Source organism: Tinamus guttatus, unplaced genomic scaffold (genome assembly GCF_059628265.1).
Source record: "Tinamus guttatus ecotype Peru unplaced genomic scaffold, ASM5962826v1 Tinamus_guttatus_pri_ptg000006l, whole genome shotgun sequence".
NCBI classification, from domain to species: Eukaryota; Metazoa; Chordata; class Aves; order Tinamiformes; family Tinamidae; genus Tinamus; species Tinamus guttatus.
Genome location: NW_028288540.1, coordinates 323695 through 349544, shown reverse-complemented (window position 1 = coordinate 349544; position 25850 = coordinate 323695). Strand labels below are relative to the sequence as shown.

The 25850-nt window shown below is 40.3% G+C and overlaps 1 protein-coding gene across 1 annotated transcript in view; it reads right to left on the bottom strand.

Annotated features, from left to right (window-relative positions):
* DPP6 (dipeptidyl peptidase like 6) overlaps positions 1-25850 on the bottom strand; it is a 242182-nt gene that overhangs the window by 5752 nt on the left and 210580 nt on the right. The window contains exons 17-21 of the mRNA XM_088521208.1: positions 9907-9954; positions 6588-6686; positions 4398-4467; positions 1626-1820; positions 833-887 (exon numbers count right to left, since the gene is read on the bottom strand). Coding sequence (XP_088377334.1) covers positions 833-887; positions 1626-1820; positions 4398-4467; positions 6588-6686; positions 9907-9954 — 467 coding nt within the window. The remainder of the gene's footprint in view (positions 1-832; positions 888-1625; positions 1821-4397; positions 4468-6587; positions 6687-9906; positions 9955-25850) is intronic.

Below are 25850 nucleotides of genomic sequence, written 5' to 3'. Positions count from 1 at the left end.
ACTTTGGGGCACAGAAACAGGGTAACAGAGACCTCACAGAAACCTGCCTGCCATTGCAAGGCTCTCTGTGCCTTAGACTGCACAAGTACATAACAAGGGACTTCTCTGTAGCTTCAGCAACCACCTTTTTAAAAGAGCTTAATGTGTTCTCCTGAAGGCAAAAAGGTTTGCCTGCTGAGAGCTCACCTACTTTTCCCAGTTTATGGCAGTAGGTCTTATCAAATAGATCACCTCTCCAAAATATTATTTCAGTCTTTTGTTATTTAAAATTGACATTAGACTTTCAGCTTCTGCCATCAGTCCATTATCAAATCTCCAGAGAGATGCTGTTATAAGCCAGCACTCTTCGTCCACTCATCCCTGTATCTGCTGTAATAAACAATTTCTGCTCACAATCCCATTCCCATTTCAAACTATCTGTACTTTGCAATTGCTATTGCCTAGCCAGGCACACGCCATGGTGTGAATCAGCCTCAGAAATCAATATTGTTGTTGTACACTTGTACCGTACAAGCTAGAGCTACCCACACTCCAATAGGCCTTCAGGGACAAAATGAAAATGAAATGAAAGTTTGCCAAGGAAAAAAGTAATTAATTATCTGACAGCAATTTTATGACAAATAGTCACTTTCTTCACTTTGAAGTCAATTTAAAAGAAAACATTGATGAATATGTTGATAAAATGAAAGCTTTCATCTTCAGCATTTCTGAGCAAAAAGCAGTTTATCCCCAAAATAAATAATAATAAAGAAGTCACCACTGGCATATGTAATAAATCAGGATTTAACTCAGCCAACTACAGCAGTACATAGGAATAATGGGAAAATGTTACCTTCCCAAACACACCGACTCGCATTTTATCAATGTAATGCTCCTTCAGCATCGTCCTGGAATATGAGACAGGAGAAACAAAGAGTTAAAAATATTTTCCCTTAGGTGCAAGAAACACAGTGTGATTTAAAGATTTTTATCAGTTTAAATTTGAGGTGGCCCCAGAAAAATGATGCAGACAATCTAAGTTGATGCTGGTATTTACTGCTTCCATATGAGTCCTCATTCAATTTAATCTTTTGGCCTGTTGTATTGGGTTTGACTGAACACTGGTGACAAACACCCTGCACTACTCCTGCAAGCCATAGTAAAACTGTTGCTATTACACTCGCTAATGGTGTTTCTAGAGTGTTAATACTCAGAATAAACCTCATGATGCTGCAGGACTTGGCATTTTTGGGTTTGTATTGATTTATATTTTAAAAAGGCTTAATTGTAAAGGTTTAAAGAGGGACTTTGCCCAGCTACCAGCCCAGAACAAAATTAATCTAGGAATCGGTGTTACAGATTACTTGCTTGTAGATGTATGACTGTACAGAACTAAAAATAAATAGGCTTTGAACAGGTAATACAGATAAGCATGCTGCAGCTGAGCTCTATTTAAGGCTTGTTTACCCCCATCTACATTGGTTGGCACAAGCTCTCTGTCACGTGCCATGATGTGGCCACAGCTGGATGCCTACGTTGTCTTTTCCTCCCTTTCCCCTGCTGCCCAGTTAAGAAAGCAGGACAAATGCCAGCCTTGGTTTAATCATTAGCAATGAACTGTTTGCTTAAAGGAAGGTGCCATTCACCGGACAGCTTCCAGCTGATCCTTCTCCTCCAGAAGTCCCAGTCTTCTCTTCACCTCATGCAGCAGTTTAGTGCCCTGGAACCCGCTCCCACGGCCGTCGAACTTGATCACGATCGCGTTGTGGGAGCTGACCATGACGCTCTCCCAGTTCACTTCAAACCTCTCGGTCACAATCTGGCTGCCGGGCGTCCCATCTCTGAAAGGGAAACGGGTGGAAAGTCATCATGTGCAATGGGAAGCTGAAGTGCCTGCATTCATTATAAGTCCATGCTCATTTAAAACAGAGGAAAACAATTTCTGGAACAATAATAATTTGTTGTTGTGTGGGAGGTTGGGGGTGTGGGATGGGCTTTGGGGCTGCGGTTGGTGGCTGCAGGCTGGTTCCTCCCTCCCTACCTGCACAGCAAATATCGCTGTGTGCAGGAGAGCTTTAAACAAGTCTAGCAAGTGCATTATTAAGCAGGTAGGACACCTTGGGAGAGTCCCTCAGGGCAGTGATGCCAGGTTAGGGGACACAATAGTCTCTAGTCTGTATTTATGTCATGGCTGTCCCCAAAGATGGGATCTTCCTGGTGGAGGAGTTGTCATAAGGAGCCTGTTTTGGGTTTTCTGCCAGTGCTCTGGGAGGAACCTGCAGATATGAGCCTGTTTTCCCTTCATTGGCAAGCATTTGGGTTTCATTCACTGCCCCCTTTCATCCAGACCTGACATCCCTTCTGTAGGCTTCACAAGAGTGGTGGCAGCTTGAACCATCTGGCACTGCTGGCACCATTGCTTGAAATAAGTACGAAGGAAAACAACATTTCTAAAGGAGAAAAAAAAATAGCTTAAAAATGCTCAGGTTTGCCTGAACTTGATGAATAAGGTGGTCAAGAGTCAAGACTTCCTCTTTACTCTCCTGCTTAGGAATAGATTCTGCAGAAGAGAACTGTCTTGAGACAGAGGGACTGCCCTTCAGACAAATAGTCCAAAAAAAAAAAAAAAAAAAAAAAAAAAGGTCAAGAGATGATGAAGAGAAGTAGGATTTAGGACTGGGATTGCTCTAGGGTCAGTGGCTCTTCCATGTACTTGTCCTTCTTGGGGATTCTCAGAGACAAGAGACATTGCAGGTTTTTTACGTGCATGTGACTTCGATCATTTGCATTTATTCAGCAGAGGCCCAGGCACCTCTAGCTTTGGAGGCAGCCTAATCAAGTGTTGTTAGCTTGATGAGTACCAATCTTCCTCAAGCACTTGTATAATGAAGAACATTTTCACTGCAGTAATTTGTGATGTAACGATGTGCTTATTGCAGAGTTTTTGTCCTTCATCGAAGGAGGTGCGGGATGGCGTATGGGTATTCATAGGCCGCTTTCGTTCCTACTTCAAGCTTCTCTGTGGTGCTGTGGCTCCTTACGAGGAAGCAGGCAATGCAGCAGTAGGACCAGGAAAGAATCTCCCAATGTCAATGAATTTCCACTTCCAGTTTATTTTCAGGTTGACAGAAAAGTTTGTCATGTGCTTTACTAAATGTTGCGTCCAGAAATACTTATCTGTTACACTTGCCAAAACAGAATTCTACCTTCCTAATCAAGGTCCTTAAATCCTGGAAAATTTCAAAGGTTTCTAACTCTCTCCACTGGTACTTCAGGGAACACAGACCCTTACACAGGAAGGATTGCTCCATTAGGGTATCTAATACTTCAGCTTTGTAAGCCTGACTGCTTCTCTCTCAGACTACCTATTGAATGCCCAGGGCTGATGAAGTGCCTATAGCAGCATTCCCAAACATCGGTGCACTGAGAAAATTGCTCCCCCTCACAGGCTGGTGAGGCAGGATGCCCAAGGACTCTGGCTTGGCTGTTGACCCTGCTGGAGGACATCTCTGGCCAAGGACACAGCATCACACTCGTTCTGCTCTACAGTCCCAGGAAGGCAAGAGCGATGCTCCCCTTTATCCAGTACCCCAGGGATGTAGCTCTTGCTTTGGGCATGGAGGAGCTGGATCTAAGTCCCTCTTAATTGCTGAAAAACTTTTGCAAATCAGGAAAAAGAGGAATCAGAGCCAAGCTCCTCAGAAGTAAGTCCTTGGTGCTGGATTCACTCACAGATGAACAGTACTAAATCTTTCCTAAAGTGGTTATTCCACTCTGTAAATAATTAATTGCTCAAGAGCACAGGGATACGACCCTAGACGTCTTCTGACCAATGCAGTGCCCTAAACATTGGGCTAGAGTCAATATCTATTTTTTTTTCCCTTCCTCTTCCTGTTTTTCCCCAAAACAACTGAACTGCAGGTATACATGGAACAATTTCACAGCAGAGTGAATTGCAGGATTACTTTGGAGAACTGAAACCTTGGGCTGAGAAGGGATCTGCTTTCAACCTTTCCCACTCAAAGGAGGGCACTAACTCTTAGATTGCAGCTTTTAGAGAGATCACAGCATCCTTCCTCCCCAGCTGCTTTTTGTGATTTTGGAATTAGGTATGATTACCAAGGCTTACCAAACCTATACAGAAAACAGTTTCTTGTAACTTTTGCTGGGGATTTTCATGCCCCAACAGACCCACAGGACCTCGTTGCTCCAACTCTGCAAGTGAGACAACGGGAATCCCTGCAACTCTGAACGCAGGCAAGGACAGGGAGGCCAAATACTGGGTCTAGGCACTGAAGCAGGAGGCTGGCATCCTGCTGGCATTGAATAAAACTCAGCTTGAAGGGCTTTGATTGTGGTGGAGTCTTCCACGGTGCCCTCATAGTGTGAACACAACCAAAGGAAGAACGAAAACTTACACAACCAATAGCAAAGGATAGTGTGCGGTGTCTGAAAAGGTTGCTGGTTTTAAGATCTGCATTGGCAATTCTGGACAAAAAAAAAAAGAAAACAGAGAAAAAAACAAATAACAGCATGTCTTTAGTATAAGAAAACTGACATAACTCTAATAAATTTTTATAGCGTTTTAGCCACTTAGGAGCAGGAACAAGATGGCATTTCATAAGATGCACTGGTAAATAACACCTTAGGAACACAGATGTTGTCAAAGAAAAGACCCATATTGTAATAGCCAAGCTGACAAGGAACGTAAATCTAGAGTACAGCATGAGCTGTTCAGTCATGCATCACTTTTACAATGTTCAATTAACATCTGGCAATAGCTATAATTTTCTTTTTTGGCAGGTGGATGAGACAGCCAGAAATCTGTATTTCAGGATAGCAGAAGAGGGGGGAGAAGATAATAGCTTAGGACCCAATTTGGTATGGTAGGTGGGAGAGAGAATAGGAATTTTTTTTCTGCTGTAGTAGTAGTGTGAGGACAGATAGAGAACAGGCCAACTTTGCCACAAAGCAGCAGGCAGCCTTGCTGAAGACTGCATGGTCATACTACTGCTGAACCGGTTTAAGAGAGAGATAAATGAAGCCCATGCAGTGACACTGAAGCTTCATCTAAGTGTGGCCTTGCGCTGGTATCTGAAAATGCTCCCACACAAATGTCTTTTTGCATTAATGGCAGCACAATTATTTTTAAAACATTAACTACAGTCCAGATTACCAAAGGCGCAGCAATTAAATTGGTATTAGCAGCATGTTCAATAGATTAATACACAGATTAACCATGAGGTTTAAGTGGTTTATTTTGCAATCATTGTGTGACGCTCAGGATAATTAGTTATTCCATCTGCATGCTAATGGCCTGCAAATTGGATCAATGGCCCAGGGACAGCCAAAAAGGCCATCACTTGACTTTAAATATACATAAACACTGCACGCGGTGTTCCCAAGGCTGTTAAGCCTAAGGCCTTGGAAACACCGGACGAAAGCAAAAGAGCGGGTGCGTTGCCGTTATTACACACACTAGGTTAAATGAGCAGAAGACAGTTTCAAAAATACCTACAGTTAAGAAATTTAGCAACAACTTGGATTTGCAGTAAAAGCTATTTTCTTCCCATAGGCCTCTGAACGGGGGTGGACAGACGGTGGTCTTTATGGCGAGCCATCTTTCATGGTCATGTCCTGCCTGTGGGGCCTGGGAAGTGCACATCTGTTCTCATGTTTTCATGCATTCAGTTTATGTTCTTAATACCAAGGTGCCAAGCAGAGCGTTTTAGGCACTTATTACCCTTTTCCAACGGCCTCTCAGTCTCACATTTTATAGCACCTGGCGATGGTCCAAATTAGCAACCTAACATCCATCACACCTCAGAGGCTTTTACTTGCTTCATCCTATCTGAAAGGTGCTCTGCATTCTCCATCCTGGGAAACACTATGGGTCATACTTTGAAGCCCAGTTCCTGAGCTGCTTCTGTGGGGCTGAGACCACTCACACAGCCTGGATTTCCCCAACACACGTAGGACATCTGTTCATAGCAGAAGCAGCTGCTTTCACAGTGGTCTACGGACAGGCAGAAGATGCTCACGCCTTGCCTGGTTGCTACATTGCCCTTCCTTTTCTCTGGGCCGTTTGGCATAGAGATAGTGGAGTAATAAGTAAATAAGTGATACATGCACAATGCAGCAGGTGCTGATTTACCCTACCTCAGGTTTCCACCTTCTTTAGCTGAAATTTTGCTTTGCTTGTGTCGTGGCACTGTTTTTTCCAAGCCTAAGAAATGAGATGGCTTTCTTAAAGAATTCTGAGCGACTCCGGTTGAAGGTCCAGCCCAGCCAGGACAAATGCCACTAGAATGGGGGCACCAAAAAGCTTCATCTCCTAGATTGCTTTTGTTTTTTCCACAGAACATTTTAAAAGGGAAATAAATATATATATCCTTTTTCATTTTTTTTTCAGCTTTGTACTCATCAAATCCTGTCTCTCCAATAACTTCCTTATACGCAGCACTTCCTAACAGAGCACTTGGCAAACTGTGAGAGTTTATTGAGAGCAAAAGTCATTTTTCCTTCTGTCACTCTACCAAGACAACTGTATGATTTCACAGCAGGAACAGTTAAAAAGAAAAATAAGAGGGAGGAAACGTGCTACTTACTGTAATCATCTATCTTGATTTCCACATATTCTACTTTAGGCATTTGTCTGTCATTTACTGTTGACTGCACATTTTCATTTGCCTCCAGCTCGAAGATTTCTGAAAGAATAAGGAGAAGAGCGCAGAAATTTCTGTCATTGTTTGTGAAAATGCATGTTAATATTTTACAGCCACATTAATATTTTTTAACACAAGCTTCCTTGCAAAAGATTTGCCTTCTAGCTGTCCATCCTTCACAGGAGCCTATGTTAGTAAAGTTTCTGAAGTGTATTGCATGTTCTGTGCTGGTGTAAAGCTTTTATCCCTCATTAAAGTCAATGATGTTCAGCGGACTTATACCAGCTGGAGATGTAATCTGTGCTGAGATGCTATCACAGGAGAGGGTTCAGTCTGCCCCAGCCACACATCTATTGATGCATCTTGTTGAGCTCTTGGTTTTCACCTGCCCACAGATACGTGGCTCGGTGCCACCCATGAAATACAAACCCAGCTCGTGGACAACATCTCTCATCTGAGGCTCTGCCTCACTGTTTTGTCTGGGTAGAAGCGTGGAGAGAGTAAATATAATGCATTTAATATGTGATTCTCAGCAAAATATAGCCCTATCAACACCAAGTTATGTTTTATTGAATGACTTCCCTTTAGAGACACGTGGATAAGCATGCAACACCAGCTCCCCAAATAACACTCAGGGTCTTGATTATCAGGCTCTTGACGCCCCTGTCTACTCAACAGAAAGGCAGGCACAGCACAAAAATGTGCCCTTTCCAGTTAATATGTTTCACAGCTCTTTCAGAGGAGTATATTGGTTCAATGACTATTCAACCTGCCTCTAAAAATCTTGACTCATCTCTATTGAAATCACAACCCCCACAAAAGCACCAAAGCAACAGCCTATTACGTTTAGTTAAATATTAAGATTCTCATTTAATTATGGCACACACAAGTAGCTTTATCAGCAGAAAGGGGCCTGCCACGTAGGGGAATTTAGTCAAGCAGTTTTATTTGTTCATATAATTGCATTCACAGAAAGCCAGGAAGACTGGGGAGGAAATAAAAAAGATTGGCATATCTCCTAAAGGACTTTCTTTTCTGCTTTAGGACCACAGGGAGCTCAAGACTGTGGAGTACAAATGGTCACTGCTTAATTAAATGTAAGCATACTGTAATATTCCGTGCAACTCACTATTATCAGATCATTGCAGAATATAGAGGCAAACTCCCTTTATAGAGTAATGGGCTCATATTAAATATGCAAATTTGGTAACACGCAATTGCCGTAGCTGTTCTTTATTCAAAAGCAATAGAATGAGGGGAAAAAGGGAAAGCAAGGGAAATGCTAATCTTACCCAGAAAGCCATGAATTTCAGTAGATGTGTTCTATGCATGACTAGATCAAGTTATCTATGTAATAAATTGCACATATATAACTGTCAAAATAAAACTGATCTTAGTATATTTTACGCTATTTTAAAAAGGCTTTCATTTGGTGCTTCTATTTCATAGTATCTCTCATTTTATACATCCAAAGGTAATTTATAAAACTATACAGTCTATAGCACATTCACAAGAACACTATCCTGTGCATGCTATTAGAGCCAATCAGCCGTATCTATATCTGTTGTAAAATTAAAGTATCATGTTTAAGAAAAAAAAAAAAAGACAAAAATGGATGAGGAGGAGAAAACAGTGGTAGCAATAGGGACACTCTTTTTATTCTTTCACAAATGAAATCACCCTGAGCAGGGACACTGGGCAGAGCTCAGAGGACGGCTGAGACCTCAATAAAAGCCTGGACTTGGTCTGTAGAAGACATCTGTTTCGTGCTCGTTCTGTGTGCAATGAGCTCTCTTTGAAGATAAAATGAAAGTCTATAGAAACTTCATGGTGTTTTCCCCCTCCTGCCTCAAAAGACACCTCTATTTTGGGCCAGGAATGCTTCAGTGACAGCAAAACTAGACAGCTCCATCAGGGCAATTTTCTCTGCAAGTCTCAGAGCAAGGGGGAAACTGAGGCATGAGGAAGTGAGGTATTTATCACATGGCCACCTGACAAGCAAGACGAGGGCAGACAGTCTAGGACGTGCTCCAAGGTGGGCGATGATGCCCTGCTTTGGCAGCAGCGATTCCCGCCGCCTTCCCTGCAGAGCGGTCCTGCAAAACTATGTTGCTTTAATCTAACTTATTCCAGATGCTGCTGGATTTTATGCCTGTCTCTCTAAGAATCCCTCTGCAAAGGAACACTTCAATGCAAACAAATTGATTGAAAAGTCTGGAAGGATAAATTAGAGTTGAATGTGTAATACATCTCCTTGACAGTATCAGACACTATTGGCACTCGATGGAACACTATTTAGTATTTATGTCTTAACAAAAAAGAACACAGTATGACACAAATCTGATTTACTTTTCACCTTGCAACCCAGGCAAACTGGCCTTTATTTCCTTCTGTGCAAACCTTCATGGAAATATAACTCATTTGCATTCTCCAGCTCTAAGTTTGCTCAATCAACCACATTCTCACAGAAAGAGATTTGAAATAATTCTGGAAGAACTTGGGCTCTTCCTTGTGCTCATGTCTTCACGAACAAAGCTTTTCTACATGCAGTAATGGAGTAAACTGCGTGTTACAAACAGGAATTTAGAGAATGGGAAGCAGAGAGTCATGCATAGAAACTGCGTAAAACAATACGGAAACTTGCATCTCTCTCAGCTCTGGTCCTAACCCATCTGTCAGTGGTGATAGCCAGCACCAAAGATTTGGGGGCTGCGATCTGTTTTTGAAACAAGCCAAGATTTCTACTGGTGTAGATGAGAATCATTAGCATTCAAAAGTCTTAGCAAATAAATAAGTATTATAACCACCAAGAAACACACGAGGAAACCATGCTGCAAGTCACCAATAGCTGGGAGCAAAACTTGCAACTCCTGGGGCTAAACCTTTGCATTACCTCCCTCAGCCTGACAGTTCATGTCATCAGAGGGATTTTAGTAATGTATACATACACACACATACAATATCTTATATTTTATATATATATAACGTATATATTATGTTATATATAAATAAATACATATATAAAATACATATATTTATTTGGAGGAGGGTGTGAAACAAAATTTTATGGAAGACTAAGAAGAGAGAGAGAGAGATCTGGACTATGCATTTTTTGAGCAAGCTAATGAGAAATGACCTCCCCAGGTCACTGACCGCATACACCCAATGGCAAGCTACTGTGTGGACACTGCTTTTAGAAATACTGTCTCAAGATAGGGTCTAGCTTCTTTTCCCTGAAGAATTACAGGAATTGCATTCTTACTTTGTGTGTCACTTGTGTTGTGAACAGTCACCATCGGAACTCGCGGACCTTGAAAAGAAGAAAAAAACTTAAGTTAAATAACAAGCTCATTTATCTAAATGCACACACATGCACATGAACCTGGTTTTGAATTCCACGAAGCTGAAGGCTCCTGAGAATTACATTCCATGGAAGAGTAATCTAAAAAGCAAAGCCCCTAGGTATTAGAAGGAGGCTATGAATAAGTGACAGTGCTGTAGACTCTGAGACACGTGAGGTTTCCAAACTCTTTCCCAACGGACCACCAAGTGTCTTTCCCCAATTTGTAAACACTATAATTAGCACAAACACAATTAAATCACTTGCTTTATAAATTATTCTAATGACACACAAGCATCCCAGCACAAAGCATTTACATTTTATACACCACGGGTAACCATTGCTGCTTTGCGAACAACATTAAAATAAATAAATAAATACTGGTTTGGTTCTAAAATACAGCACTTGAGTAGTGAGATCAGTCACCCACAGAGCTCCTTGCTGTAGAATGCTATAGAGGAGGAAAATGTATGATGAATTTGCAGAGAAATCAGACAAATTCACAGAAGAGGGATCACATTGGAGTGGTCTGGAATTAACCTCTAGTTTCACAAGTTACCAAGTAGCTGGTTGATAGAAAATGGCTTGATGCTGCATTTCCCAGATTCTCAGTGTGCATCTGCCAACTCTCTATTGCACTGCAGTGCCCTGTAGGGAGGGTGGTGAGAAACGGAAGCCCTAGCCCAGAAGAAAGCCCTGACTACTGGAGACAACACAGCTCTACCTGCTTCTGAGTCAGTCCTTCCATATCGCTGTCGGTCAGCACTTGTACTGATTCAGATCAAAAATTAAAAAAATCAAGTTTTTAAACCTCAGAATTAAGACACCTGATATTCCCACGCTACAGATCTCATCCTCTCAGATCCAACCCCCTTTGAGATATCCTGGGTCCTTCAGCCTAAAAGCAAAGCATGTGCCCTCACCAGTCGCTTGTCCCAGGAGTTTGTGCAGAGCAGGCTGAAAACCTTCCACCAAACTTTATTTTGAGGGATGACCCCCAGCACCCCGAAATGCAGCAACTGTTAATGCTCACACTCCCAGCACAGTGTAAGTAAGGACTAAAATGAGTTAATAGGAGCCACACGTACTGGGTTGGTAAGTGAAATAAGCTCCCAAGAGCAAGAAAGACTTTTGGGTGGTTTAACTGCACCTACTAATTTGCTGGTGCTGCCAAGAAACCACATCCCCATGTACAAAAACAGGAATGCCTAATGCAGACCTCACCTGTAAAGAAAAGGGGCTTTTTTATTTCCCACCTCCAAGAATTAAATGAACAATTTTCACTCAAGGAACCAGCCACAAGTCAAGCAGAGAAAGCCCTGAGCTCAGCTTCCCTCATGAAAATCTAAAACAACTGTGTTCCAGGGAAAAGATAAGCCAAGACTTACTCTGTTTAACTTTGTTATCAACCAAAAACATCCTGTTATCAAATTTACACCATCCTGCCATCCAGGCAGGTTTGCCACTGGAATAGTGCTGACACAAACCAGGGCAGAACGGGGTTTATTTGTTACTGAGCTGACCGATAGGGCAGGCCTGACTTTCATTTCCTAGTAATTGACAATTTTCATCATTAACAACCCAATTCTTCACTGTGTTTTCTTAGAATGACACTGAGTCAGGATAAAGCACAGAGGAAAATGCTTTATATATAAAGTATTATATATATTAAATATATACTCTCTCTTTATATATATAGTATAAAATGTAGGTTTTATACTCACCAAGATTTAGTCCAAGTAACCTTTTTACTGTCAATTTATGTGATACACTGATCATATTTATTTATGGATCTGCCCTGCTTTTTTCCTGCAGTGCCAGAAACCAGTCTGCTGGAAAAATGACAAATCTAATACACAATTCATCCTGGGCATGATAAAATCATTGGTGGAAATAAAAGGAATCTTCCCAAATGATTTCAATCAGAGCTAGACCAATCCTTTAACCAACACAAAAATGTTTTATAAAAAGAAAGGAATAAAAGAGAGAAACACAATGCGTATAATCCTCTTATTTTCTAATTTCTTTGCCTTTTCAGTTTTGTGCTACTGCTGGGAAAATGGTGAGAAGCTAATGAAAAAAAAAGCAAAAGAGAAAGCTCGCATGTCATTTAGAAATTGCCCTGTATTAGAGGTTATGTTGAGCTGCTCTTTGACTAAGCTTACTGTCCTCTTCTCAAATTAGTATTTTAAAGCGAGGTCCTCCACAAAGATATTCAGTTTAAGGAAATATCAAATAAAAATATTTCAAAATATACCTCAGTATCATTGAAAAAAGTAGAATTTTGATTTGCTTGACTTTTATATGACAACAAATGGGGAAAAATGTCAGAGGAGTTAACAATGTGTTTTGGTTGTGAGGAGGTTGAACAACCCCCAGGAGCCTCCTCACCCTCCCGTGCCTCCACTCTGCTTTTGCACCCCATAATTTAACAGCAGTTTTACAGCTGCTGCTTTATCATTAGGGCAAGTGGAAGGGCCCAACCTGTTGCCTGGAGGACTTGTCTGCACAAGGATGCACTCTGTGTGTGCCTAGGTAGATGCATGGTTACTAATGCCCCATGAATCTCAAGTTGCAGAAAAAAAGACAACTAAAAATTTAGCTTTATCATAAAGCCTTAAAAATTTCACTGTCATTATCCATGCTGGAAATAAGATTAAGTCATATCACCATCTGAAAGTGAGTAGAAACTCACTATTTAGGTGATTTGACAAGAAAGAAGCACAGACCATGGCTAGCCATTGATTTTTAAGCAGCCTTCATTATTATTTTCAAGAGATTTCTGCTTAACCAAAGGCAGAAAGCAGCAACTGCAGCTATTTATGTGACAAGATAAAAATTTCCAGTTTAAATATTGAAAATCAATGGTCAATCTTGGTCAAAATCAAAGGGTCAAAATTTTATTCAACCTTGACCAAAACATTTGGTCAATAAATTCTGGGATATTTTGAGAGAGTATTCCGAAATATTCCAAATCATTTTCATCCTCTAAACAGCACAGGGAAACACATCAGCTACAATTTTAAGATGAAAGTCATAATTACCAAAAGAATAGCACCTAATTTGCAAAAAAGGTAATGAGCGTTTGAAGAGAGAAGGGGGGGAAAAAAAAAAGATTGTCACATTCTTCTCATCCATAATCGTAAGGCTTCAATGTGGCAGATAATTTCAGACCAGAAGCTAAATTCACAGTGTGTAAACAATAAAAATTCAAATACTCTCTGCCAGTGCCACCAGCGTATCTCTTAAGCGCTGATGAATGATTTAAAAGAGCAGCTGCGAGCGATGTGAACTGAGAAGCTCTGGCTCTGCGCGAGGGAGATAATTGGCAACAGCCATCTCTGTGTACAGATTCCAGATCTCTTTATTTGCTAATCCATGAATTATTTATACGTAATGCATAAAGTTCATATGTTGGGGGTGATATTATCATACTAATAAATAAAGACATGGGGAGTTCCGTGAATCACTGCTTATAATTAAAATATTTTTCCCATTTACAGTATTTCCTGGTCTATGCTACAGACAGCTGTTCACGATGTTTGCTTTGGCAACCTTGTTAGCACAAACATCAAATAGAGATTTGTGCTGCTGTTCACCCTCCCTGAGGCATTTAATTTTAAAAATCTAATCTTTATTTCCTAATATGCAACTAGTCTAGTAAAATAATCAATACTGTCTTGTTTTCAGGCAATGTGCAGAACCGCACAAACTGCGCTCATGGTCCTGCTTGTTTCTGCCCCATCTCCTACTACTAATAGATTTCATGCTTACTTAAAGCAGAAATAAATCTTGCTGTTCTGAGATGGCTTTAGTTAACAGTGTCTAGAGGGCAAATGAGCATGAGATTTGTCCTTAATTATGCTACACAAAACAGCTCTGATGAGTTCTTCCAAAGGTTGCTCAAATAAGCATATTCAAGATCAGGGCTATTCCAAAAAAATCCTTGTTTAAAACTGGGTTCATTCTAGGGGATTGAAAGGAGCCTCCACAGCTGCAGGAAATTGCTATATGGGAAGCTGGGTTGATGCTAAGCAGCTCTTGCTCTGACATCCCACTTGCTCATATGGTCACTGAAGTATGCAGGACCTCTATGTTCAAGAAAACTCACCCCTGCTTATACAGGTAATCACATCAAGTGATTAACAAGTTATTGTTAAATGTTCTTTACCCATCACTATGTTGTTGTTTTGCTATATTTTCTACTGGTATTCTCAGTCTTTGGGTAGAAGCTACCTTCTAACTTTAAGCTATATTGGCTGACACTCCAGAGGATTACACCTTTTTGGTTTTGTGTTAGAAAGTTATTTTCAAATAATCACAAATATTGCCTTTATAATGTGGACAGTCACATCTCCTCAAAGCTCTCATCTGCTACGTTAAAAAAATTAATTGTTTCAGTTACCTTTTGAAGGCAGATTCTCTACTTCTTTTATCATTCTTCTATGCAAGACTGTTCAGTTTCAGTTCACTCTTCCTAAACATAAATGTCCAAGACTCTACAGCTTTCCCTAGAGGATGTCTCAGCTGTTTCTTATAGTGCAGATGGTACTTGCTTAGCTCCTATAGAAAATTGTTTGCTTGATCCATTCTAAAAGTACATTTGCCTTCTCCAGGGCCACAGTAGGTAAGCGATTCATGGACATCCTTGCAAGTCCTGGCTCTGTTCTTCCTTCCAAGTCACTTGTAACTGATGAGTCTCAAGGCAGATTCTTACTCATGCTTCCTACATTTACTTTGCACTATTAATTTCTATCACTCTGAGCCCCTAAGTCAATCAGATTCTCTAATATTTCTTTTTCTTCTGATGGTGCTTGTCAGCTTTGTACTCTTAGCAAATCCCATTAACTCAGTCCAGCTTTGGGGTCCCAGGCCATCAATGAAAAATTTAAGTAAGGTCATTCTAGGATCAACTCCTAATAAATTCTACTACTGCTATCCAATTATCCAAGACTTATACTTCTCTTCATCACAATCTATTGTGATCTTTCATTTAGGCAGTTTTTAACCTTACCTTACAATTCTCTTACTAATCTTCATCCTCTCCCTCTTAATTAATATAATCCAATTTGACATCACATCTAGTGGGATGAGTAAAAGCATTTTCTTTCTTTCATGAAACTTTGTCTAAGGTTTTCTGAAGATATAATATGATCATACCTGAGGCTGATCCCAAGGAGGAATGTGGAAAACTATGATCTTTAAGAAACTTTGTGGAACACTCATCCATTGGAATGATTATATCAGGTATAAAAGGGAGGTACTTTGGGGGAATTTGCCTGCCAATATCCTGAACCTGAGAGTGCATCGTGATTGCAGGGTGTGAATCTCAGGGATCTCAGGGGTGTGAATACCAAAGTGGAGGGAACCATTCCAGTTCAGACATGGATCACTGACTTCCCCTAAGGGTTAAGTATTTTCCTCAGTACTCTGGTTCAAGTTTGTAGTTGGAAGAATGAATCTGACCAGAGAAATTTCCTGAACCAACATTCTTTCTAATTTCTATTCTATTTCCTTCTATTTTTAATTGAGTTCCTCATTAACTTAACTGTCGTTCAGTTTTCTCCAAATTTGGGAAAGAGATGAGAGCAAAGGTTTATCATTCATTTGTTCCTGTTGCTTAAATAGACTTAAGTTTTGTAGTGCATTAGTATAGTCCAATCCTAAGAGATATCTGCTATGTGGAGGAACATGTGTCAGAGACAGACATTGTCTCTATTCCCTGGAAGTTTCTCTGCATATTTCATTATGCTCAAGATGGCTCTGCTCCCCCCATTCCTGGAGGCTTTCAAGACCAGACTGGATAAAGCCCTGAGAAATCCAGTCTATTCTCTTTGCTCACCCTGCTTTAGCAGGAGCTTGGACCGGAGACTGGATATATGTTCCTACGGTCCCATGTTTCACATGGATCACGAATGGCAGTGCCATCCTGATGGAGAGCCTGTGTAGTCTCCACATTACCCAAAGGTCACATCTCTGGGGAAGCTGCAGAAAGGGAAGCAGAGCTACAGTCCCTGTTTCTCATCCCAGATTCCCTGCTAAACCTGCTGTTGATATGTTCAAGGGAAAAGGGTAATCACAGCATAAAAGAAGATACTCCTTTCTCTGTGCCATTTACAGATCATTAATTTTGTGTTCTTCCATTAAAAATGAATATAAATTGATATAGAAAACCTTAATTCATTCTTTTCTAAAAGTAAAATTCACTTACAACACATAATGGTATCTTAACTGGACAAGTAATAATTGATGTTGGATATTAACTTTTTTTTTTTTTTTAAAAAAAGCTAAATAACATTGCTTCTCATTGTATAATTATTAAGCTATTTCCCTCTCACTAGTTCCCAGATTTTACTATATCCTTAATGTACTTCCTGTATTAATAAAATGCTAAAAGTGTATCATGCAATCAGAAAATAAAAGCCAGTAATAAGCCACATAGCTGATCCAGCTGGCAAACAAGGTGAATGAAGCAGTTTTCCTTGGAGCAAGCTTTAAATCTTGTGGGATGGTAACATCTGTAGTATTCACTGCAGAATAATGAGTTCAACCAAGGTCACTCTTATAGCTGAAAATAATGCACATGAACCCGAGTCTTAACATGCAGGAGGACACTTCTTGATTTGTGAAACTTCATTATTTGAGGCACCGTAGGAAGCCTGTTGTCATGGTCATTTATCTCCTAGGACTGGAGTTTTGATATATTTTTAAATCCACGGAATGACCAAATGACAAGAATACTGGCCATAAGCACATGACAAATTATCTTCTTCTGGGCAACACCAGACAGGTCATATTTAAAAGCAGGAGTTAAAATCAAAACAGGGTCAACTGATGTAAAAACAAGGAACATGAAGTTGGGATATGAATGGGGGATGTGACCTGAAATAAGAATAGGGATAAGATTTCCACTTTTCATTTCATAATCTTTTCTTGAAGGACTGGAAATAGTGTGGTTTTCAGTTCATTTTATTATTAAATATTCATGTATAAATTTCTGTTCCCTTATTCCATGGTGCTGAGTCTTTATGGGTAATTTACTCAGCATAAAGGATGTATCTCAATACAGCAAAATATTTTAGAACATAAATGAATGGTCTATTCAAAGGAAGAAAAAATGTGATTGGAACATCCACAAAACCTACCATTTTAATTAGTCTCATACTACTTTAATAGCTAGGTTAACAGCTGTCAGAAAAGAAGTTCTCTGTTAAATCCCAACCCACTAATAGCATCTTATATTTTTCCTGGAGAAGAAGCTCTTGTGATAGCTTCGATTTGTGCAAAGCATTTTTTTTTTCTCTTTTCTTCTTCTCTTTTCATATCAGCCTGCTATTTTAAAGTAGCACAAGCACATGAGATAGTGAGACAGGGCACGCCCCATCCTTCACCCATGGGACTCCTGACCCCTGAACGATGCACAAAGGGGTTTAGATGCCAAAGCCAACCTTAACTGTTAAGTCAGAAAGGGAGCCAAGTGAATGCAAATGCGAATTATATAGTAATTATAATGTAAATAGGACCCAGAGATTAAGTCTGTGCATGCTTTCAAACAGCAGAAACTAATTTAAGCTTCATAAGCCTCAGGAAAAGTTCCAAAAGGTCGCAGTTTGCCTTGAAGCACTAATTACAGCCTCCTGCGATGGGGTATACAAAAAGGGAAGCGTTGTCACAATCACCCTTGTATGGGAAACGGGTCTGGTCACAACAGATAACAGTCACCCAGTGACCCAATACGCTGCAACAACCGGGAATCCCTCCAGGCACAAGTGTGGCTGCTCTGCTCATTCCGTATTTGACAGGGTGGGAAACCCAAATCCACACCGTTTAGTCATGCCCAGTTCCTCCAGGCCACTATCTCACTGCATGACTGTTTAGTCACACTTAAGAGTTCTTTGGGGTTTTTTTCCCCCCTTGTTTTTCTCATGTGTCTTGGATTTTGTCAGCCAGGTATTTTGGCTAGTGAGTGTAGCATGAGAATATCACATCTCCAGGCATCCCTTGTCCTGCTCGAAGCAAAATGTCAGCACCATGTTCTGTTCTCCGTCATATAAAGTGTCCAATACTTGCTTTTTACCCCTTCCTGTTCATGCCAGATTCAGCCCAAGGACCTCAGAGATGGTACAGAAAATCTGAACTTCCATTAACTGCACAGAAAACAATACATAAAAAATCATTCTGTTGAAGCATTTCATAATGTTTTGTGTGTGGGAAAATAAGGACCGTAGGACAGTAGATGAAAATCATTATATATTTGTGAATAGGGAGAATATAGATGCCAGTCTACTCTGGTACAGCTGCAGTGACATGATGAACCATGAAGTAATTTCAAATCTTCATTATGCTATTTCCTAAAAAATTGAAACTAGTGTTTCTGTTTCCAGCCATCCTTGGCTACCTGGTCCCATTCCAGCATTGCTTGCTTTCTTATGGGATCACAAATATTTCTGCAGCCAGAAAAACAGCTTCTGGAAGTGATCAGAGGGAAAAAATAGTATCTTGAATTAATATTTGATTATAATTCATTTCAGTTCCTGGACACAGCTCGGGATGCATCTGCTTGAATGCTTAGGATAGCCCAGGGCTGTGTTTGGAGCCCCAAAGCAGGTAGAGGACGGGGTTGACTCTTTCAGTGGCAGGTCTAACTTACATGGGCTTCCAGTCCCTGTGGATCTACAACCTTCTAAGACCAAGAAGGTCTTAGGTGCTTTATGAAGGGTTGCTGCATTTCACAGCAAGGCAAGCTGAAGCAAGAGAGACATGGTCACCCAGAAGTGAAAACAGAAATTGCCCTGTCCATGAGCCTCCTTCTGCTCCAGCCATATCCTGGCACACCTGGTGTGCCCGCAGGCTGGCCAGCTGTGCTTCCAGAAAGCATCTAAAAGGGGCTCCCAGCCTTAGGTGGGGTGCTCAGATCCACCCCCATGGTTTTAGTGCAGTGCGGTGGCAGCTGGTGCACGCTCCTTTAGCAAAACCTGGGAAGGAACCTTTTACATCCATTTAAACTGGGAGAGGCCTGCTGTATTTCTCTATCCATAGGCTCTTGACTTAGTTGTTGAAACTCCTGCCTCAGCACCAGTAGTTTTTGCAGCCTCTAATTAAGTCTCTTTAGACTATCTCTATAACATCATTTATTAGGATCCATGCCAAAGATCACCTGAAATGTCAAGTGCTGGACCTCTTAGCAGGACTGGATGCATTTAGAAAGCTTTTACTTCAATTTTCATCAAGAAGTGCTTCAGCAACTCTCTAAAATGTTTTGTCATTACCACAATATGTAACTTCTTTATAATATTATTCGTTGACACTAAACCCACATGCTTTACAGAGGTGTCCAGGGAGCAAGTGTTCTACACAACTAAGTTTAAAAAGAGATTAAATATATATTCCCCCTGGAATGTAATGTTTGTTTCAGGAATTTGAGTGAAGGACTGGTACTTAGGGGAGCAGGCTTTCCCATGCCAGCTGGCAGAGGCACTCCGGGCAATGTTGAGTGGTTACCTGCAGAAGTCAAACAGTAACTTGGTCTTCTTCGTCTCTTAAAAAAGAGGTTCAACCATTTTAACCTGTTATTGACTGATGACATCCCTAATTGAACAATCTCCCTACGTTTTTTGTGAAATGACTACATTTCCTCTACTCAACTCCTTCGTAAAAGATCTCTCCTTGCATACCACCAGAAGAGATTACCCTCACATTTATACATATATATGTGTATATATATGTGTATACATATGTGTACACATATATATATATGAGGATTTTGCAGACCGGAAGAGCAGTGTGATATCCTCCATGCTTGGGCTGTCAGCACACCAGGAAGAGAACATGAGGTCTTCTGATTCCTAACACACTCCTAGTGCCATAAAAACATGCAACACATTTGACACGCTTTAAGCTAAAATGGTGTACTATATTTTCACTATATTTTTCATTGCAACTTTAGTGCAGCTATCACTCAAAATCAACTTGCTGGATGACTCGGTTGAATGTAATACCTATCTCTAAAGGCACAGAGCGATATCCCAGCGGCTTGGGGGGCTGGTCGCGCTGGGATTCAGCCTCGCAATGTGCTGGGATTATCATCTGATACACGAAGCATCTCGGACCCCCTGTGGCTGCTGGGAGCGTTTGGCACCTTGGAGCCCATACTTATTAGAGCCTGCAATGTAATTACAGTGCAGTTACTGAATACTGAGACAAAACATTGCACAGAGTTGTGCACTAACAGCATGTGTGCGTGCACATGCCTTGTTAACTCTTCACTTTTGCACAACTTAATCATGTTACTTTTTTTTTTTTTTTTTTTTTTTAAGGGAAGCTCTATGCTAATAGCACAGTTTCTACTAGGTAGCATCCACTGCAAGGGAAGGATTCAAGATTCACTGAATCTTTCAAATCCATGCTGATAACTTATCTGTCTGGGAGCCCCTTGCCTCTTTTTGATAGTGCACATCTGAGCATCTGAGTAATGGATTTTATTTTCACAGCACTTCTAGGAAGCTGGAATTACATGACCTGCTTGAGTTCCCTAAAGGAGCTTTTGGCAGGGAAGGAAATCAAACCCAGGCCTCCTAACTCTCAAAGAACAGCTTAACTTTTTAGATCATTGCTACTAAAAATGTTTTTGAACTCTCCAAATCTAAACATGGTTCAAAATATAAAAACAAATACCACAAAGAAGTCAAACGTTTGGTCTAAGATGTTCACACTCAACACAGGATTTAGAGAATATGCCAATAGTCTACAAATGAAATGACTATTTCCTTACGGAAAGGGAATAAAGAAAGCAATCTACCTACTTTTTTTTTTTTTTTTTCCTTCAGAATTTGCCTAAATATTTTCTTGAAAAATATGTTCCTTTGTGAATTATAAAAAGCCAAACATATGCAGGCAAGAGCTAAGATGTACACTTTCATTATAGCTTGTAGTGATGTTCTACCTGAAAAGGATGCTTAAAGGAAAAATTACTAAGACCAATCTGATTTTTGGAATATTATGGATGAAGCTATGACATGCTAGTTTTCTGTCTGATACATGAAATAGCATATTAGCAGCAGTTGGTAGGCAAAATATTGCTTTATGCCCTATTTTTAAAAAAATTCTTTTGAATGGCAAACACCTACATGGATTTAATATTCCTGTCACCTGCTTCCCCACAGAAAGTGTGAAAAACCCTCATCTCCATGTTTTCCACTGATTTCCAAGGATGGTGGATCTGGCCCAACAGCACAGGTTAAAAGGTCTGATTAAATGAAGGAACTGAGAAAGATGTAGAAAGAGGTTCATTATCCTCCTGCCTAGAGGCATGAGTCAAGCTCTCATTGTGCGAGCGTGGCAGGCATGTCCCTTATGGGTACATTATTGCAAAATTCTGGCGAGGGTAATTACGCCCCTTGCACTGATGGAGAGAGGCTACAGAGCTGGTCTGCACCAGCAGCCAATGCTGCTTTTCCTCAGAGTGCAGTCTTGTAAAATGAGAAAGGAAATGGGGTCATGGTACTTGACTCAAGATATGGCCATAGGCGAGCCACTAATTTTCACTGTACCTCTGCACCCCATTGGTAAAAGTATATGCATGAAAGATCATCTAAGGAAAGGTTGCATAGGGCTTTAAGTATCTTTCCATAACTCAGATTAAATACTAGCACTGTATTTATCTTAACAATGATGAAATTTTCATCCTGTCCTCTTCTGCATCCTGATAAACCTCAACACTGAATTATCCAGAGATAGTGCATGTATATAGTAGGATCTTCATGTTCAAAGTGACAAAGATGTACAAACTTATGCTAATAACTTCTCTGTGACATCCCATTGTTTATCATAATTAAAAGATAAAAGCATGATAGTTACTGAAGCAAATGGGATTCAGGCACTCTTAACCAGAAAATAAGACCCTAGCAGTAGTTTAGCTGATTTATTGTTGTATTACAGAAAGAAAATTTAATCTATGGAATAATATGCTAAAACTAGTAAATTTTGGTGTATGATTGAACCTTAAGAATCAAATCACCATGATTTTATGGGGCTTTCAAAAAAAAAGTGGTAATGAATAGGTAAGAATATGCATAACAAACCATTACTTTTGTTACAGTGAACTTCATCAATAAATGCTTTATTTTAATTTAGCTTTTCTTTGGGGTACATTCCTGGTTAAATTGGTGTGAAGTGGCAGTCGTACAGCAGACTAAAATACTAGGAGGATGTACAAATGATATGTCTTCAAAATGAAAATGTCTTTGTATTTATTCAATAGGAGCCCTTAGATATATACAAGCTACTACAAACCATGCTCTGAATTTTATGTTCACTCACTAATGTTGCTAAACAAGATCTGGACCCTGCTGTGTTAAACTGGGTTGGTGCAGACTTGCTGCAACTTTAAAGTGAAAGTTTTTGTTGATTCCAACAAAAGTCTGGAAAATAAAATAAGTATAGAATAATAAAGGACCTTTTTAATGGTCAGAATAAACCTTATAACTGGAAGCGGCAAGTAATGCTCTTGCATCGTGTCCAGATGGTGTTTCTGTATTCCTCAAAGAAGGAGAAAAGAAGGTAATTACATTCTCAAGAAACGGTTTACACACTGGCATTGTGCATAATAAACCTGCAGCTCTTGTCTTTAAAACGCATAAATACTCAGACAGAATGAACTACATGTACAGCAGAGTGAGGAATTTGACTCAGATAACTGCTAATTTGGTTGTGGTGCGTCTTTGTTAGTATGATTCCCTCTCTCCTAAGCCACGACAGTTTCTCTGTGATTTTGCACCACTTGTTCTCTGAGTCTGCACCAGGGTCTTATCTAGCAGAACGAGCGACATAAACCCTGTTTTTCATGATGTCCCAGGCCTGGAGCCAACCCTCAGCATGGCAGGGTGCTGAGTACACCACCACTGGCATCACGGCTGCTGGTTTAGAGGACAAACCAGGTAAATCCCCTTCCTCCTGCCTCTGAAGGCATTTTAGCAAGAACAGCCAAGTTGCAACATATCATTTCTCTCCACAGATACAAAATTGCCTGCTAGAAAGGTAGGATCGACTACCCTATTACCTGTGATTACTGATCTACAGCATCTAGGCTAAGGTACTGATAAATGTAGGGTTAGAGAGGACATTCAAATCGCGTGATAGTATCTTAGCATGTTTTTTGGTTAGAATAGTCTATTTTCCTTTTTTTTCACAAAGACAGCTTTAAAACCATTTTGCCTGTACTAGGCTGACCATAAAGGCTATCAGCTCAGCTACAAACACAGTTCCAGCAGAGATAATCTTCAAAGAGCTGGGATAAACTACAGTGATTTCGTAGTAAATATTTTGAATCAAAACAGTTTTATTGTTTCTGAAAAAGAAGGATAGGCTTGGTACCTACAGAAAGTGGTTCCTTATTCTAAGTCACACTGTTGTCTCTTTTCAAAACAAAAGCTGTTTTTTTTTTCCTCTAAATTACTCAATAAATTAAAATATAATACACAGTTCAGTAGCAAAAGCACTTCTCTGCCATCAGCTGCCATGCCAGGAAAGGGACTGTGGTTTTCTCTTAACCCTCATTACTGCCCTCTCCCCTCTGTCTAACTACCAATTTTCTTCATGTCATCCCTAAAAATGATTAATCCCTTCCTGATAATGCCTGATTATGGGGAACTTTAATTAGGGGGCTGGTGGGCATTCCATGAGCAGCGCACACTGCTATCATTTTGATCAAGTATTAAGTGGCATTAATTGCAGTAATGTATGCAAGAGCCAGAGGTCTTCCCCACTATTCCTCCCGTCTCACTGCTAGCAGGGATTAACTCTTTGTGGTGAACATCCTGCCTTCCCAGATGCACTGTGCTGGCCAAGGTCAGCACATGGCTGGAATCACATATAGAGAAGGACAACCTAATGCAAACCATTATATGATGCGGTTGTCCACAATACCAGGGCTGGAACTCCAGGTTCCCCTAAATCTTTGATAGTTCAAGCAAAAATCTCAGCCACTTCAGAAGGGTTTTCTATGAGTGACGACAGAATAACCAAACCTGCCACACAGAGCACATTTCGGCCTGCTACTCGTTGAACATCCTTTCTTCCACCATGGCCAGCCTTATTTACATGGAAGGTTAAACAGAAGTTTTAATAGCAGGTTACACTGGGATGTGAACGAAGGAGCCATCAAGCAAGAGGAGCATCTATTTAAAATACGAACTTAAAATATTACTGGGAAGACTACAGTGCTAGTCCTTGAGAGGGCTTCATTCTCCAGAGGAGAATGAAGGAACTGGCCTTGTTTTTAGAGCTGCAAATGGATGTTAGTGCTTTATATGGTGCTTTACATTAGGCATGTGTCTCATGACTGAGTTGCACTAAGGAAACAGGAATAACTTTCTTTCCATAGCCAAATTCTGTGATTCCTTATGATTTTTTTTTCTGTGCAATTGATTTTTATATTGTATTTTATATTCCATCTAGATGATGAGCAAACCTCATCCTCCATATAATTTCACTAAAAGAAGGACACCTTTTCACCCAGAGCTTTGTTGTGTTCACATCAGAAGGGATCAGTGGCAGTGCTTGTACTGGTTTATTAAAGGACACAAAAATGTAAGTCTATATTTTGTGGCAAAAACAGCAGTAGGAGCAACCTTGCTTCAGCACATACAACTTTTTCCACAGGCTCCTGAGGAGATAATCTACCTGCAGTCTGCACAGCATCATACTTCCTTAGATGCTGCTACAGTAATGCAATCATGAGCATATAAAAGTAGATGAAAAATAAGGTAGCCTTCTGGGATAACTAGCCTTTTGGGTTGGTGTGACTGTACTAAATGTTGCCTACTGACAGCAAGCACCACCTTGTCCTTCTGAAAAGAGAGGTTACCTCTCATTGTAGGATACTGCTCACATTTCACTCTGTGCCAGGTAGCACTGCCATTAAACACAATCTACAGAACAGCAAAAAGTCCTTTAAGACAATATAACAATTCATAATTGCTGATAAAAATCTTTGGAATCCTTAATCTTGTTATTCACAGGCTGTTCAAGTTACAGTAAATATGGTGAAAGGAAAATGGACAGTGTCTTTGGTAGCTTTTGACAGCCTTTCTTGAAATAGAAATGAGAAGAAAAATATGCAGGGTTTTTCTTGTCAAGAGTCAAACCTCACAGCAAACCCCATAAACATGGCAACATTTACTACAGCACTGATGGCTTAGTGGGTAATGATATTTTGGTACATATGTCTGCCATAATTCAGAGATTTACAGGTAATCTGTTAAGATAATTAGTCTATTCTACTGCTGGTGCAGTGCTACTTCAGTATGGTATATTGTCAGCTATTTTTCAATCTGTCTATAAATGTCTCCCCAAAATGATATCTGTCTTTCCTTCTGTGGAGCTGAATGTATTTTGGTAACTGTCTAAGTACACAAGTTTCTCTGGTATCAGGTTAACCATTTGGCATCTCTCCTCTAGCTTCATTTTCCTGGTTATTTCCTATTTTACCACCTCAAATACTTCCTCTTTACCCTCGGTTTCAAGCTGCTGCTGGCACCAGTGACCACTTGCCCAGCAGAGAAAGGACATCAGTGTACCACTGAACAGACCTCAGGCATTCAGCAAAGGGAACGTGTAGCTGCTCCGTGGCAGTGTACACAACAGCAGCTTGTCTTTTAGATATACACACATTCATGTTTTGCCCAATCTTTTGAAAATAAGGCCGTGTTTGAGCAGCTTTTATGGCAGCAGTGGGTGACTGGTGAGAATAACTTTTCCGACATGGACAGGCGGTGCTGCAACCCAGCTCTGTGTGCGTGTGTGACTGTGGATAACTAAGCAGGATGAAATTACAGAGGATTAAATGTTACAGAGCTCTGAATGTATTC